Source organism: Rattus norvegicus, chromosome 15, assembly GCF_021556685.1.
Source record: "Rattus norvegicus strain SHRSP/BbbUtx chromosome 15, alternate assembly SHRSP_T2T, whole genome shotgun sequence".
Lineage (NCBI taxonomy): Eukaryota > Metazoa > Chordata > Mammalia > Rodentia > Muridae > Rattus > Rattus norvegicus.
Window position 1 is genome coordinate 18,777,136 of NC_141548.1, and position 13,776 is coordinate 18,790,911.

Genomic DNA, 13,776 nt, shown 5'->3' on the forward strand with positions numbered 1-13,776 from the left:
TCACCAGCCTCCCACACTACCCAGCCTCTCTCTGTCACAGGTTTATCAGGCAAGCAGAAGGCGGCAACGGCCCCAGTGCAGCCGAGCCTTGTGATTCTCTTAGAGAAGCAAGAAATGTCAAACCTTACGTGAAACTCTTTATTTTTGAAATTGGGCAATTAATGTAATTAAGATACACCTACAGGCCTCTAATTTGCAAATTATTTTCACTCTTCCTCTCTCCCGCAACATTATGAAAAGGAAATCTCGTGGACTCTTTAATAAGCCTATTCCATTTTCTTTCTCCAAAGCTTCAAAAACATGACAGAGAAGAAGAGGACTCACCAGCCTTTTGGAGATCTGAGGAGGAGATGGCTGCAGAGGCGGAAGTTCTGAGGGCCTACTTTCAGGTAAACATTGTAAAAGTAACTTTTATCCTCCTGTTGCAGTTGTGTGGGAGACTTACTGCCTTGGTCTGCTAACTGAGGCCTAGTCCTAGAAGCTTCTAGTCTCCACACAATCTTATCTAGGCTTAGAATGATTTCAACCTCTGAGACCTGCTGTTGAATAAGCTTAGCCTTTTTAATTCTCTCTGAACTCTGGCTGGCTGGTTTAACAAAGCTCTTCTGGCTCAAACTCCTCTCAGAATGAATGACTGACTCATTCTGCCTTTTGTCTATGCCTCTGAACTGCTCTGCTTAGCTTCAAAGTAACTCTAGCAATCTTTCCTCATCTTCTGGCTCTATCTCATTCTCAGACTCATTCTGTCTTTTCTTGTGTCTAGCTTGTTCTCTCTTCATCCTGTCTCTGTAAAACTCTCCTGATAAAACCACCTCCATTTCCCTCTCTGTGCTGCTCTCCTCTCCCTCTCAATTCTACTGCTCTCCACAAACTACTGTATTCCTGTACTGTTTGTCTCTCTCTTCAGGAGTGTCCCTTTTCCCTCGCTCTTGAGAGTTGGGCATATCCTATTCTGTGAAATCTTTCTCTGATTCATCACTTTTTCTGTGGCTCAATTGGATATCATTTTCAAACATGGGTGCTTCCTTCTACAAACTAGCGTTGTCTTCATTGTTTGTGATTAAAGGTGCTATGGGGATGTATGTCTATTTTCCAGCCAGAGGGATGTGCCTCACCCTAGAAATAGGTTTAAATATACTGTAGCAAAACATCAAGTATTCCACCTTCGCCCAGACCTCCTGATGAGCCTCAGGAAAGCAAAAGCAATGGCTCGGAAGGACAGAAACATAGCAAGGGGACTACAAAAGCCCTTCAAAACTGTGAGGAAAAACTTTGACCCATATAGGACTTGCCCACATCTTACCACGGTAGGAATGGGCAATAGTCTGAAGGGAAAGTCCTGAGATTTCCAAGTTCTTATGACCTGGAACAACGAATTAGACCAGGAGCCTTTGGTGAATGGTAGAGATAGGGGTAACTTATAATAAAGAGAGCACTTGGGAGTGAGCAAGAGGGCAAGAGAGCTGGGGAGACTCTAGGCTCTAATGTGCTCAGCTAAGAGAGTGGTGAGCCTTTATGAGCCATCTGTGTAACGTCGCCTCTCTGGAATTTAGAGATTGTTCACGTAACTCTTACTACTGTGTATTGTTAAAATTGTTTTACTTAATTGATGATCTCTCATTATACTTTATAAATTAACTTTTAGTGTATAAAAATGTCGAACAAAGTACATAGAGGATTTAGTACTAACCCTTGTTTGAGGCATCCACTGGGGGTCTTGGACAGAATCGCCTGCAGGTTAAGAGAAAACTGTTGTACACTGCTTTGATATGAATGCAAACAAGTTCAAAGACATGTGCATTAACTGACCATTCTCTCTCAGTCTTACTTTTAAAATGCTTTAATTACTCAGTGACCCAGAGTGCCTTCCCCTCTAGTGTCCTGTGGCCAGTACTTGAAGTTTGGGCTAATATCAGACTAGGAAGGACACACTGAGGCCTCCTTCCAAGTGTGTCCAAGTGGTTTTCTCCATCACAGAAAACATTAAGAGAGAGAGTAAGGAATTAGCTGAGAGGGAGGTTTACTCAAGGGTTAAGAGAAGAAATTTAGGAATTTAGGAAAGAAAGAAAATACCTTTCTTTCTCTTTCTGTGATTTTGGAATGTTTTAGATTTTTTTCTTTTTTTAAACCTTTTTTTTTTTTTTGCAAAATTCTGTGTAATTTTTGGATATGTACAGACACCAGCAAGCAGTTTTACAAGGCCAATGACAGGATGGTCATGAAGCAGAGGCTACTTGGCATCATCAGTAGGCCATGTTGCTGGAAGTCATTATGGTAGTCTACATTATACCCTATAGGTGGTCTCTGTTTTCTCTCTGCCTCTCCTGGCCCCCAGTTCAAGCAGGCCATGCAACCAAGCCCTGCAAAGCTCAGTTCATTCTCAGTTCATGCATGCGCTGAGTCAGAATGCCTTTGCCTGAAGGAACACAGTGAAGTATAGCAGAAGCTTGCCCATGTTTTATTTTTGACCTTTCCTTCTGTTCACCTCCTATTCTGTCTGAAGGGTTGATAATGAATACCAGCCTATGGGAATGACTAATCACTGTTGAAATGAGGGTCCCACATCTTCAGGCTCAATTTATTAGGCTGAAATTGTTTTGTTTTGTTTTGTCTTGTTTTGTTTTTCTACCTTCCTGTTTAATGGGTATTTTCAGGTACAGGCAAGAAAGGTCTAGGCTTTTGCAGAGCTCTTTGTAGTCTACATCAGAATGGGTCATCTACATGCATTAAGATTTTAACTTCTAACCCAAAATTCTTACATGCTTCTTACCTGCTTCTGTGCTGAGTCCAGAATTTACCTATCTTCCAAGTGAATTCATTTGACTAGCAACTCTTGCCAGCAAGACATTAGTCCTAGGCAGTCATACAAACCTATTCATTGTTTTAATTAACTAAAACTTGCACCTCTTTTTTTTTTTTTTTTTTTTTTTTTGGTTCTTTTTTTCGGAGCTGGGGACCGAACCCAGGGCCTTGCACTTCCTAGGTAAGCGCTCTACCACTGAGCTAAATCCCCAGCCCCACTTGCACCTCTTTTTAATGGGTCTTTGTTCAGACAAAATAAATGGCCTGTTTGGGAAGCCTGATATTGGTACTGAGACCAGAAAAAAAATACAGTAGCTACTGTTACTGATATGAAGAGGGGGACCCTAAACAGATGGTCTTCAAGTTTTACCAAGAGAAGTGCCACAACTTACAATACAAAGGGACTAAATATACTTCCCTCAAGACATTTGGTCCTTAGCTTAGTCCCTTTGCTTATTTGATACTGGCCTTTCCATTTTCAAATTCTATCTTTATACTGGATTTGTTTCTAGTGATATCTAGATTAATGATGCACCATTTGGATTTACCTAGATTTAAGAAACTATGTTTTGTTTATGTAAAATTAAGATGACCTTGGCTTCACCAGGCTTTCCTGATAACACTGTCAGCAGTATGTCTGCCTTGGGCAGGGTGACTTGAAGGACTTGACTTGTTGCTACTCTATAAAACCTTGAGTTTCTCAAGAGGCATAGCCAGAGATGGGACAGGGATTGGGAAGAGATGACAATCATGAAGAGTTACTGAGAAGGCACAGGAAATATCCTACTATTATAAAACCCAAGCTCAACCATGGTAATTTTTTCCTGAGTTCAGTGGTTTAGAAGTGGCAGGATTCACAATGTCAATGCGACAGTTGAGCTCAGGGGCATCATTCTTAGCTGTCACACTGCTCACCATCCCTGCAACTTCATATTTCCTTCACCAGCTCCTATGGTGACCCTCAAGAAGTCCTTTATGCCCCTCTGGTTTCCTTGGAGAGAGAACTTTTTCCTCCTGAGTTCCTTTGCCTGTCTCTCTGTCACCCTGTGCACCAAAGTAGGAACCAAAGCGAACCCTGATTTCACAAGTGATTGGGCCCAGTTGTGAGCCAAATCAGCAAGTAGTTTTCAGGTTAAAGGTGCTGATTCTCACAAGGCTGCTTTCCTTCCTTGTTACCCTCCCGTCTGACTGTGGGCCTAAACAATATGACCTCGGGTGGGTCCAGTCTACATTGCTCCTTCCCTTTCCTTATAATCTCTCTTGCCTTTTGGATCACCTGGGGTACATTGAAATAAAATCATCTTTCAGAGATTTAAGTATTATTCCCACCATTGGAAAATGATCAGCGAAGATCAGAATTCAAACTGAATGCCAGCTCACCAAGCTCCCAGCATGTGAAGAAGATAAGGGGCATGGGAGAAAACAGGATCCCATTTGACCCTGCCAACCAGAACGCAACTAGGTCACCATTTCTTTGGAAATCATGAAAAGCAAGCAGTACTTTTGCTGTGCCAATGAAATCAGAAATGTACTGGTTGGTGCGTACAGCTCTGTCTGGATGACTGCCTGACCAATCCCTGATGTGACGGGGCTACTTTGGTTCCAGGAAGTCAGTGCCTCCTCTCTACCTCTGTGACTTTATGCATTGGCTTTCTGTACACTAAGCTGATTTCCTGGATGGACTTTGTGACATCTTAGTCTCTCTAAATCACGTTAGATGACAGTGGATCTGCATCTCCTGTCTTAACCTTGCCTGCTTTTGAGAGTGTGATGATCCTCTATGTAGGTATTTAACACTTAGATTTGCTCCCTCTCTAATTTTAATTCAACACAGTGTGTCCCAGCAGGACATCATGCTGTCATGGCCAACTCCCCACTGGAACCAAGGGATCTGTCTCTTGTTGTAAGATATGCGAACATCACCTCCCAACTTGCATAGGAGTTGAAAGCAAGACAGGTTTCTACAGAGGGTTGTGTCAGTGAGATCCTTGGTAATTCATCACACTCTCTTTAGGGTGCGCCATTATGTTATAGATAATTGGTTGTCTCTCATTTACTTAGAACAATACGGTGCAATTTCAAAGTAAATAAGTCAGTCCCAAACAGCATTATTAGTAGTTACAGATGTCAAGAGAGATTTTGGTACCAGAGGTTTTTTTTAAACCACTATAGTTTCAGTCATTGGACAGTCCCTCATAGTTATGGCAGCAAAGGCAAACAAGATCTGCCTGGTTGTCTCATACGCTAGTCTCTAAATTTTGCCTCTTAAAATCTACCCCAGTAGTCATAGAGAGGGTCTACATTTTACATGAACAGATTCCAGTGAGAAAGACTCAAGGGATTCTTGAAAGAAAATTTGGGGAAAGAGGTGGTCTTAAAGTTTAGCTTGAGGTATTTAGTCTGGATCCCCAAGGGTAGGAACTCCCATTAACAGGAATGAAACTAGAGATGGTGCCTCCCTTCAGACTGAAGATATGTAAATAATGTTTATCCTTCATTTTGCCAGGACAAGACACAATGATTTAAAAGGAGCAACAAAAGAGAATTTTTACTTTTTTCTCTAGTTCTTGTTTCTGTTGGATGATGCACCCCCTTCTCCCTTTGTGTTGATTTCTATAATATATTTTCAATTGCAAGGACATAAAGATAAACATAACCAAGTCCCCAGGGCTTGAGAATGATACATAGAATCATCTGGAAGTAATCAAATATAATGTCCCATGAAATGACTTATCCAGAATACCAAGTTGGTCACTGTTTTATGTTATTAGAGCTGTCCATAAAACAGTCTACCCCAATATTCAAAATAGACTTTTATGTTTGGCTTATTATTTTTCTGGGTCCCTACTTGGCCCATATAGTTTAGGTAAAGATATTCCTGAGGCCACTAATGGCTAAATGTTCTTAGATAAGAGTGAGGGTAAGGGGTAGACACTTCTTCCAAGCTATATGTCTGCCCGTAATAGAAATGGCTAGTATCGCAGGTTAATTTTTATCCCTGTGAATTTTACAACAGCACAGGCCACCAACATGAAATGTTTTCAGGAAAGTATGACCCCAAAATAACTATGACTTTCAGGCTGAAGAGATGGCTCAATGCTTAAGTACACTTGCTGCTTTTCCAGAGGAACTAAGTTGGTTTCCCAACAACTCACATACAGTTCTAACTCCAGCTTCATGGGATCTAGCATCCCTTTCTACTCTCCATTGGTAGATACACACACACACACACACACACACACACACACACACACACACACACGAGAGAGAGAGAGAGAGAGAGAGAGAGAGAGAGAGAGAGAGAGAGAGAGCAAACCTTTAAAAACAGAGTTTTAAGGCTTTTTATTTGCATCTAGTAAAATGGGGATATAGTAAAACGTAGCTTTCCATCTCTGTCTCCAGAAATGGGTGGCTGCACATTAGTCAGCATACTCCATTATGCTGTAAAACCTCCGCAAATAAATCTGTTCCGTCACTAGGCTTTTCTTTCTCTACTCGTTTCTCTCACCTCTGACAGTCTTCTCCTTCCAGTGTCTGAATTTTGTCTTCCCCTGCCTCCTTCCTTTCTAGTGAAAGACAGAGACTTCTGGAGAGCATGGGAGGTTAATCTGAAGGAAGGCAATGAAAGTTCATATTAATAATCCTTGACCTCGTCACATAATAATAGCTAATGTTCATTCACTTCACCTGTTCCAATGCCTACAGTGTGCCTCGGCCGCCTCTTCATAGTAATTGCTACATCATTTTGACATGCACGGACATCGCTCAAGTTATCACATCACTGCTCAACTTGGATTACCCATGCTAGATTCACCAGCAAAAGTAATGCCTGCTGGTTTTAACTCTTCTCCAGTGAGCTAAAATATAGCTCAATATATTCAGTTCATGACTTGTAGGTATTGGAAAGTGAATGTTTTATCTATGAAATTGTCCTCTGCCCTATTAGTATGGAGAAGAGAAATGGTTCAGCTGTATAACTAGTAAATTTCAACCTCAACCCAAACAACCCTAGTGTAATTTCTCATCTTGGAAATTGAGGCAGGGCAGACTTTCTAAAACAGAATAGAAGCAATGCCATAACAATTATAGGAATAGACCCATGTTTTTATGTAACCAAGCTCTTCAAGAGATGAATCCCTGCTTCTCCTTCTTTTTCTTCCCCCACCTCTCTGATCTGACCTGGCTCCTTTGGTTCCACATTATCAGTACCATAGAGCGAATATTTAGGCTTCTATAGAAACCTCCTGCAAATGTTTTAGAAACAAAAGTAAGAAGGTCTAATGGCAGTTAATTACTCTTCTAAGGCAAATGTATATCGGTCTTACACTTTACATGGAACTTTCTAGAAGATGATTTGAAACAAAAAGGCTGACACAATGAACATCATAGTTATAATATGTGCCCGCCTGTCCCTGCCTACTCTAAATCCAAACTCTTGTTTTCACCAAGTGAATAAAACCATTCCAGGCACTCTGAGATGAAAATTGAAAGTCTTCGGGATCATACCAAGTGGTTTTAAGTTTCGGTTTTTGTTTGCAGTAAAATATTAACTACATCACTTTGCTCTTCTGTTGATTACACAGATAGGGAAAGCACAGCACATGCTCCCTGGAGCTGTTATAAGAAGAATGAAGCAGTAAGGTTGGGATCTATTGTGACAGTGCTGTAGGCCATAGTTTTCCTATTATTTAACATGAGTCCTAGTATTATCTCCTATTATTTTGAAGAATACAAATTATCAGTGTGGTTAAATCATGAGAAATTTAAATAGTTATTAAATACTAGAAACTACAGAGGGGAGAAGTCTTTGGACTACCGAAAAGGCAAAGAAAAATAATGACTTGTGCTTCTCTTACTAAATCAAACTACCATCGGAGATATTACTGGAGATGCCAACACAGCAAAGTTTTACACGGGCGAGAGAAGACAGGACTCCAGAGAGGCGAGCCAGCATTTGGGCTGTTCTTCCATACTGAAGGTTTGCACGACCTGCATAGATTTTGGGGGATAGATTTAGAGGTTGCCCATGATAGAGGCTTTACGAAGCCTCTACAGGTAAGTAGGATGCCAAATATCTAGAAGCATTGATCCTTCGAGTAAGAGTGAGCTAGATATCACCCATTCATTATACTAACTTCAGCCCAACATCAAATTACCAGGATATCTGAAGAAAAAAAAAAGCTCTGTCCTGAAAAGTAAATTAAAATAATATCAAAGTTCTATTCCTTTAACTTCTTGACAGAAGAAAAAGAAAAATCTTCCTGGAAGACTATAGATCAGTGTAAGGTCTTCTACCATTTTTTTTTCCAAATAGAATACTCAGCATGTATGTCTGTGTACTAATACATAAGCATACCAAAAAAATGTCAGGAACCAAGTTGCCACACCCTGCCCCTAAATTCATATATTAAGGTCCTTCGTAGTGGTGTTCCATGGTGGTTTGTCGGCAGGTAACTAAGTGAAGATGTCATCATGAACGCATGGCCTCTATGATGGATTTCGTAGCCTTATAAGATGATTTGAGTTTAACTTGCCTCTCTGTGCTCATTTGAGAAGGTAAAAAGAAGGAGGTAACTTCTGGACAAAAGAGACAGCCTCAGGTCAAGGCAGCCTTGCTGTTGGGCCAACCTATCCTTCAGAACTGTGGAAAATGGATTTCCATTGTTTAAGCCTCCCAGATCACAGTATCTTGTTACAAATAATTGACCAATGCTGGTTTAAATAAAAGTTGGAATTGTCATATGTAGATGATAATGTAACTGTTTACAGATTAAAAAGGGTAGACTGCTTTAGTTTAGTTTTTTTTTAATTAAGCATAAAGCTGAAATCTATTTTAAAAAAAAATCACAGATGTTACAAAGGGTTTTTTTTTTCCCAGTTTCAACTCTTTCATAGATTTTTTTTTCATGGTGGATAAGTGAATTCAACTTTCTGGGTGTTAAAGTAGCAAAAACAATAAAAATAAATAAGTAGCATGTAATTGCTTGTGAAAGTATAAAACCACACCCTCGGATCCCGGCCCGCAGCAGCTCTCTGCTCCCAGACCCTGTGAGAGAGAGACCCAACCGCCTGGCCAGGTGGGCACTCCTGAGGCTGCAGAGCGGAAGAGACCACCAACACTGCTCACCCCTGCCCACATCCCTGGCCCAAGAGGAAACTGTATAAGGCCTCTAGGCTCCCGTGGGGGAGGGCCCAGGAGCGGCAGGACCCCTGCCTGAGACACCGCCGGAACCTGAAAGAAACAGACCGGATAAACAGTTCTCTGCACCCAAATCCCGTGGGAGGGAGAGCTAAACCTTCAGAGAGGCAGACAAGCCTGGGAAACCAGAAGAGACTGATCTCTGTACATACATCTCGGACGCCAGAGGAAAACACCAAAGGCCATCTGGAACCCTGGTGCACTGAAGCTCCCGGAAGGGGCGGCACAGGTATTCCTGGTTACTGCCGCCGCAGAGAGCCCGTGGGCAGCACCCCACGAGCGAACTTGAGCCTCGGGACCACAGGTAAGACCAACTTTTCTGCTGCAAGAAAGCTGCCTGGTGAACTCAAGACACAGGCCCACAGGAACAGCTGAAGACCTGTAGAGAGGAAAAACTACACGCCCAAAAGCAGAACACTCTGTTCCCATAACTGGCTGAAAGAAAACAGGAAAACAGGTCTACAGCACTCCTGACACACAGGCTTATAGGACAGTCTAGCCACTGTCAGAAATAGCAGAACAAAGTAACACTAGAGATAATCTGATGGCGAGAGGCAAGCACAGGAACCCAAGCAACAGAAACCAAGATTATTTGGCATCATCAGAGCCCAATTCTCCCACCAAAACAAACATGGAATATCCAAACACACCAGAAAAGCAAGATCTAGTTTCAAAATCATATTTGATCATGATGCTGGAGGACTTCAAGAAAGATGTGAAGAACTCCCTTAGGGAAACACAGGAAAACATTAATAAACAAGTAGAAGCCTACAGAGAGGAATCGCAAAAATCCCTGAAAGAATTCCAGGAAAACACAATCAAACAGTTGAAGGAATTAAAAATGGAAATAGAAGCAATCAAGAAAGAACACATGGAAACAACCCTGGATATAGAAAACCAAAAGAAGAGACAAGGAGCTGTAGATACAAGCTTCACCAACAGAATACAAGAGATGGAAGAGAGAATCTCAGGAGCAGAAGATTCCATAGAAATCATTGACTCAACTGTCAAAGATAATGTAAAGCGGAAAAAGCTACTGGTCCAAAACATACAGGAAATCCAGGACTCAATGAGAAGATCAAACCTAAGGATAATAGGTATAGAAGAGAGTGAAGACTCCCAGCTCAAAGGACCAGTAAATATCTTCAACAAAATCATAGAAGAAAACTTCCCTAACCTAAAAAAAGAGATACCCATAGGCCTACAAGAAGCCTACAGAACTCCAAATAGATTGGACCAGAAAAGAAACACCTCCAGTCACATAATAGTCAAAACACCAAACGCACAAAATAAAGAAAGAATATTAAAAGCAGTAAGGGAAAAAGGTCAAGTAACATATAAAGGCAGACCTATCAGAATCACACCAGACTTCTCGCCAGAAACTATGAAGGCCAGAAGATCCTGGACTGATGTCATACAGACCCTAAGAGAACACAAATGCCAGCCCAGGTTACTGTATCCTGCAAAACTCTCAATTAACATAGATGGAGAAACCAAGATATTCCATGACAAAACCAAATTTACACAATATCTTTCTACAAATCCAGCACTACAAAGGATAATAAATGGTAAAGCCCAACATAAGGAGGCAAGCTATAACCTAGAAGAAGCAAGAAACTAATCGTCTTGGCAACAAAACAAAGAGAATGAAAGCACACAAACATAACCTCACATCCAAATATGAATATAACGGGAAGCAATAATCACTATTCCTTAATATCTCTCAACATCAATGGCCTCAACTCCCCAATAAAAAGACATAGATTAACAAACTGGATACGCAACGAGGACCCTGCATTCTGCTGCCTACAGGAAACACACCTCAGAGACAAAGACAGACATTACCTCAGAGTGAAAGGCTGGAAAACAATTTTCCAAGCAAATGGTCAGAAGAAGCAAGCTGGAGTAGCCATTCTAATATCAAATAAAATCAATTTTCAATTAAAAGTCATCAAAAAAGATAAGGAAGGACACTTCATATTCATCAAAGGAAAAAATCCACCAAGATGAACTCTCAATCCTAAATATCTATGCCCCAAATACAAGGGCACCTACATACGTAAAAGAAACCTTACTAAAGCTCAAAACACACATTGCACCTCACACAATAATAGTGGGAGATTTCAACACCCCACTCTCATCAATGGACAGATCATGGAAACAGAAATTGAACAGAGATGTAGACAGACTAAGAGAAGTCATGAGCCAAATGGACTTAACGGATATTTATAGAACATTCTATCCTAAAGCAAAAGGATATACCTTCTTCTCAGCTCCTCATGGTACTTTCTCCAAAATTGACCATATAATTGGTCAAAAAACGGGCCTCAACAGGTACAGAAAGATAGAAATAATCCCATGCGTGCTATCGGACCACCACGGCCTAAAACTGGTCTTCAATAAAAATCAAGGAAGAATGCCCACATATACTTGGAAATTGAACAATGCTCTACTCAATGATAACCTGGTCAAGGAAGAAATAAAGAAAGAAATTAAAACCTTTTTAGAATTTAATGAAAATGAAGGTACAACATACCCAAACTTATGGGACACAATGAAAGCTGTGCTAAGAGGAAAACTCATAGCGCTGAGTGCCTGCAGAAAGAAACAGGAAAGAGCATATGTCAGCAGCTTGACAGCACACCTAAAAGCTCTAGAACAAAAAGAAGCACATACACCCAGGAGGAGTAGAAGGCAGGAAATAATCAAACTCAGAGCGGAAATCAACCAAGTAGAAACAAAAAGGACCATAGAAAGAATCAACAGAACCAAAAGTTGGTTCTTTGAGAAAATCAACAAGATAGATAAACCCTTAGCCAGACTAACGAGAGGACACAGAGAGTGCGTCCAAATTAACAAAATCAGAAATGAAAAGGGAGACATAACAACAGATTCAGAGGAAATTCAAAAAATCATCAGATCTTACTATAAAAACCTATATTCAACAAAACTTGAAAATCTTCAGGAAATGGACAATTTCCTAGACAGATACCAGGTACCGAAGTTAAATCAGGAACAGATAAACCAGTTAAACAACCCCATAACTCCTAAGGAAATAGAAGCAGTCATTAAAGGTCTCCCAACCAAAAAGAGCCCAGGTCCAGACGGGTTTAGTGCAGAATTCTACCAAACCTTCATAGAAGAACTCATACCAATATTATCCAAACTATTCCACAAAATTGAAACAGATGGATCACTACCGAATACCTTCTACGAAGCCACAATTACTCTTATACCTAAACCACACAAAGACACAACAAAGAAAGAGAACTTCAGACCAATTTCCCTTATGAATATCGACGCAAAAATACTCAACAAAATTCTGGCAAACCGAATCCAAGAGCACATCAAAACAATCATCCACCATGACCAAGTAGGCTTCATCCCAGGCATGCAGGGATGGTTTAATATACGGAAAACCATCAATGTGATCCATTATATAAACAAACTGAAAGAACAAAACCACATGATCATTTCATTAGATGCTGCGAAAGCATTTGACAAAATTCAACACCCCTTCATGATAAAAGTCCTGGAAAGAATAGGTATTCAAGGCCCATACCTAAACATAGTAAAAGCCATATACAGCAAACCAGTTGCTAACATTAAACTAAATGGAGAGAAACTTGAAGCAATCCCACTAAAATCAGGGACTAGACAAGGCTGCCTACTCTCTCCCTACTTATTCAATATAGTTCTTGAAGTTCTAGCCAGAGCAATCAGACAACAAAAGGAGATCAAGGGGATACAGATCGGAAAAGAAGAGGTCAAAATATCACTATTTGCAGGCGACATGATAGTATATTTAAGTGATCCCAAAAGTTCCACCAGAGAACTACTAAAGCTGATAAACAACTTCAGCAAAGTGGCTGGGTATAAAATTAACTCAAATAAATCAGTTGCCTTCCTCTATACAAAAGAGAAACAAGCCGACAAAGAAATTAGGGAAACGACACCCTTCATAATAGACCCAAATAATATAAAGTACCTCGGTGTGACTTTAACCAAGCAAGTAAAAGATCTGTACAATAAGAACTACAAGACACTGAAGAAGGAAATTGAAGAAGACCTCAGAAGATGGAAAGATCTCCCATGCTCATGGATTGGCAGGATTAATATAGTAAAAATGGCCATTTTACCAAAAGCAATCTACAGATTCAATGCAATCCCCATCAAAATACCAATCCAATTCTTCAAAGAGTTAGACAGAACAATTTGCAAATTCATCTGGAATAACAAAAAACCCAGGATAGCTAAAGCTATCCTCAACAATAAAAGGACTTCAGGGGGAATCACTATCCCTGAACTCAAGCAGTATTACAGAGCAATAGTGATAAAAACTGCATGGTATTGGTACAGAGACAGACAGATAGACCAATGGAATAGAATTGAAGACCCAGAAATGAACCCACACACCTATGGTCACTTGATTTTTGACAAAGGAGCCAAAACCATCCAATGGAAAAAAGATAGCATTTTCAGCAAATGGTGCTGGTTCAACTGGAGGGCAACATGTAGAAGAATGCAGATCGATCCATGCTTATCACCCTGTACAAAGCTTAAGTCCAAGTGGATCAAGGACCTCCACATCAAACCAGACACACTCAAACTAATAGAAGAAAAACTAGGGAAGCATCTGGAACACATGGGCACTGGAAAAAATTTCCTAAACAAAACACCAATGGCTTACGCTCTAAGATCAAGAATCGACAAATGGGATCTCATAAAACTACAAAGCTTCTGTAAGGCAAAGGACACGGTGGTTAGGACAAAAC

The 13,776-nt window shown here is 40.5% G+C and overlaps 1 protein-coding gene across 17 annotated transcripts in view; it reads left to right on the forward strand.

The window, feature by feature from the left end:
- Nucleotides 1-13,776, forward strand: part of Fhit (fragile histidine triad diadenosine triphosphatase) — a 1,549,291-nt gene that overhangs the window by 1,520,123 nt on the left and 15,392 nt on the right. For all 17 annotated transcript variants that reach the window (NM_001431357.1, NM_001431360.1, NM_001431361.1 and 14 more), the window contains 1 exon segment: nucleotides 291-389. In NM_001431357.1, coding sequence (NP_001418286.1) covers nucleotides 291-389 — 99 coding nt within the window.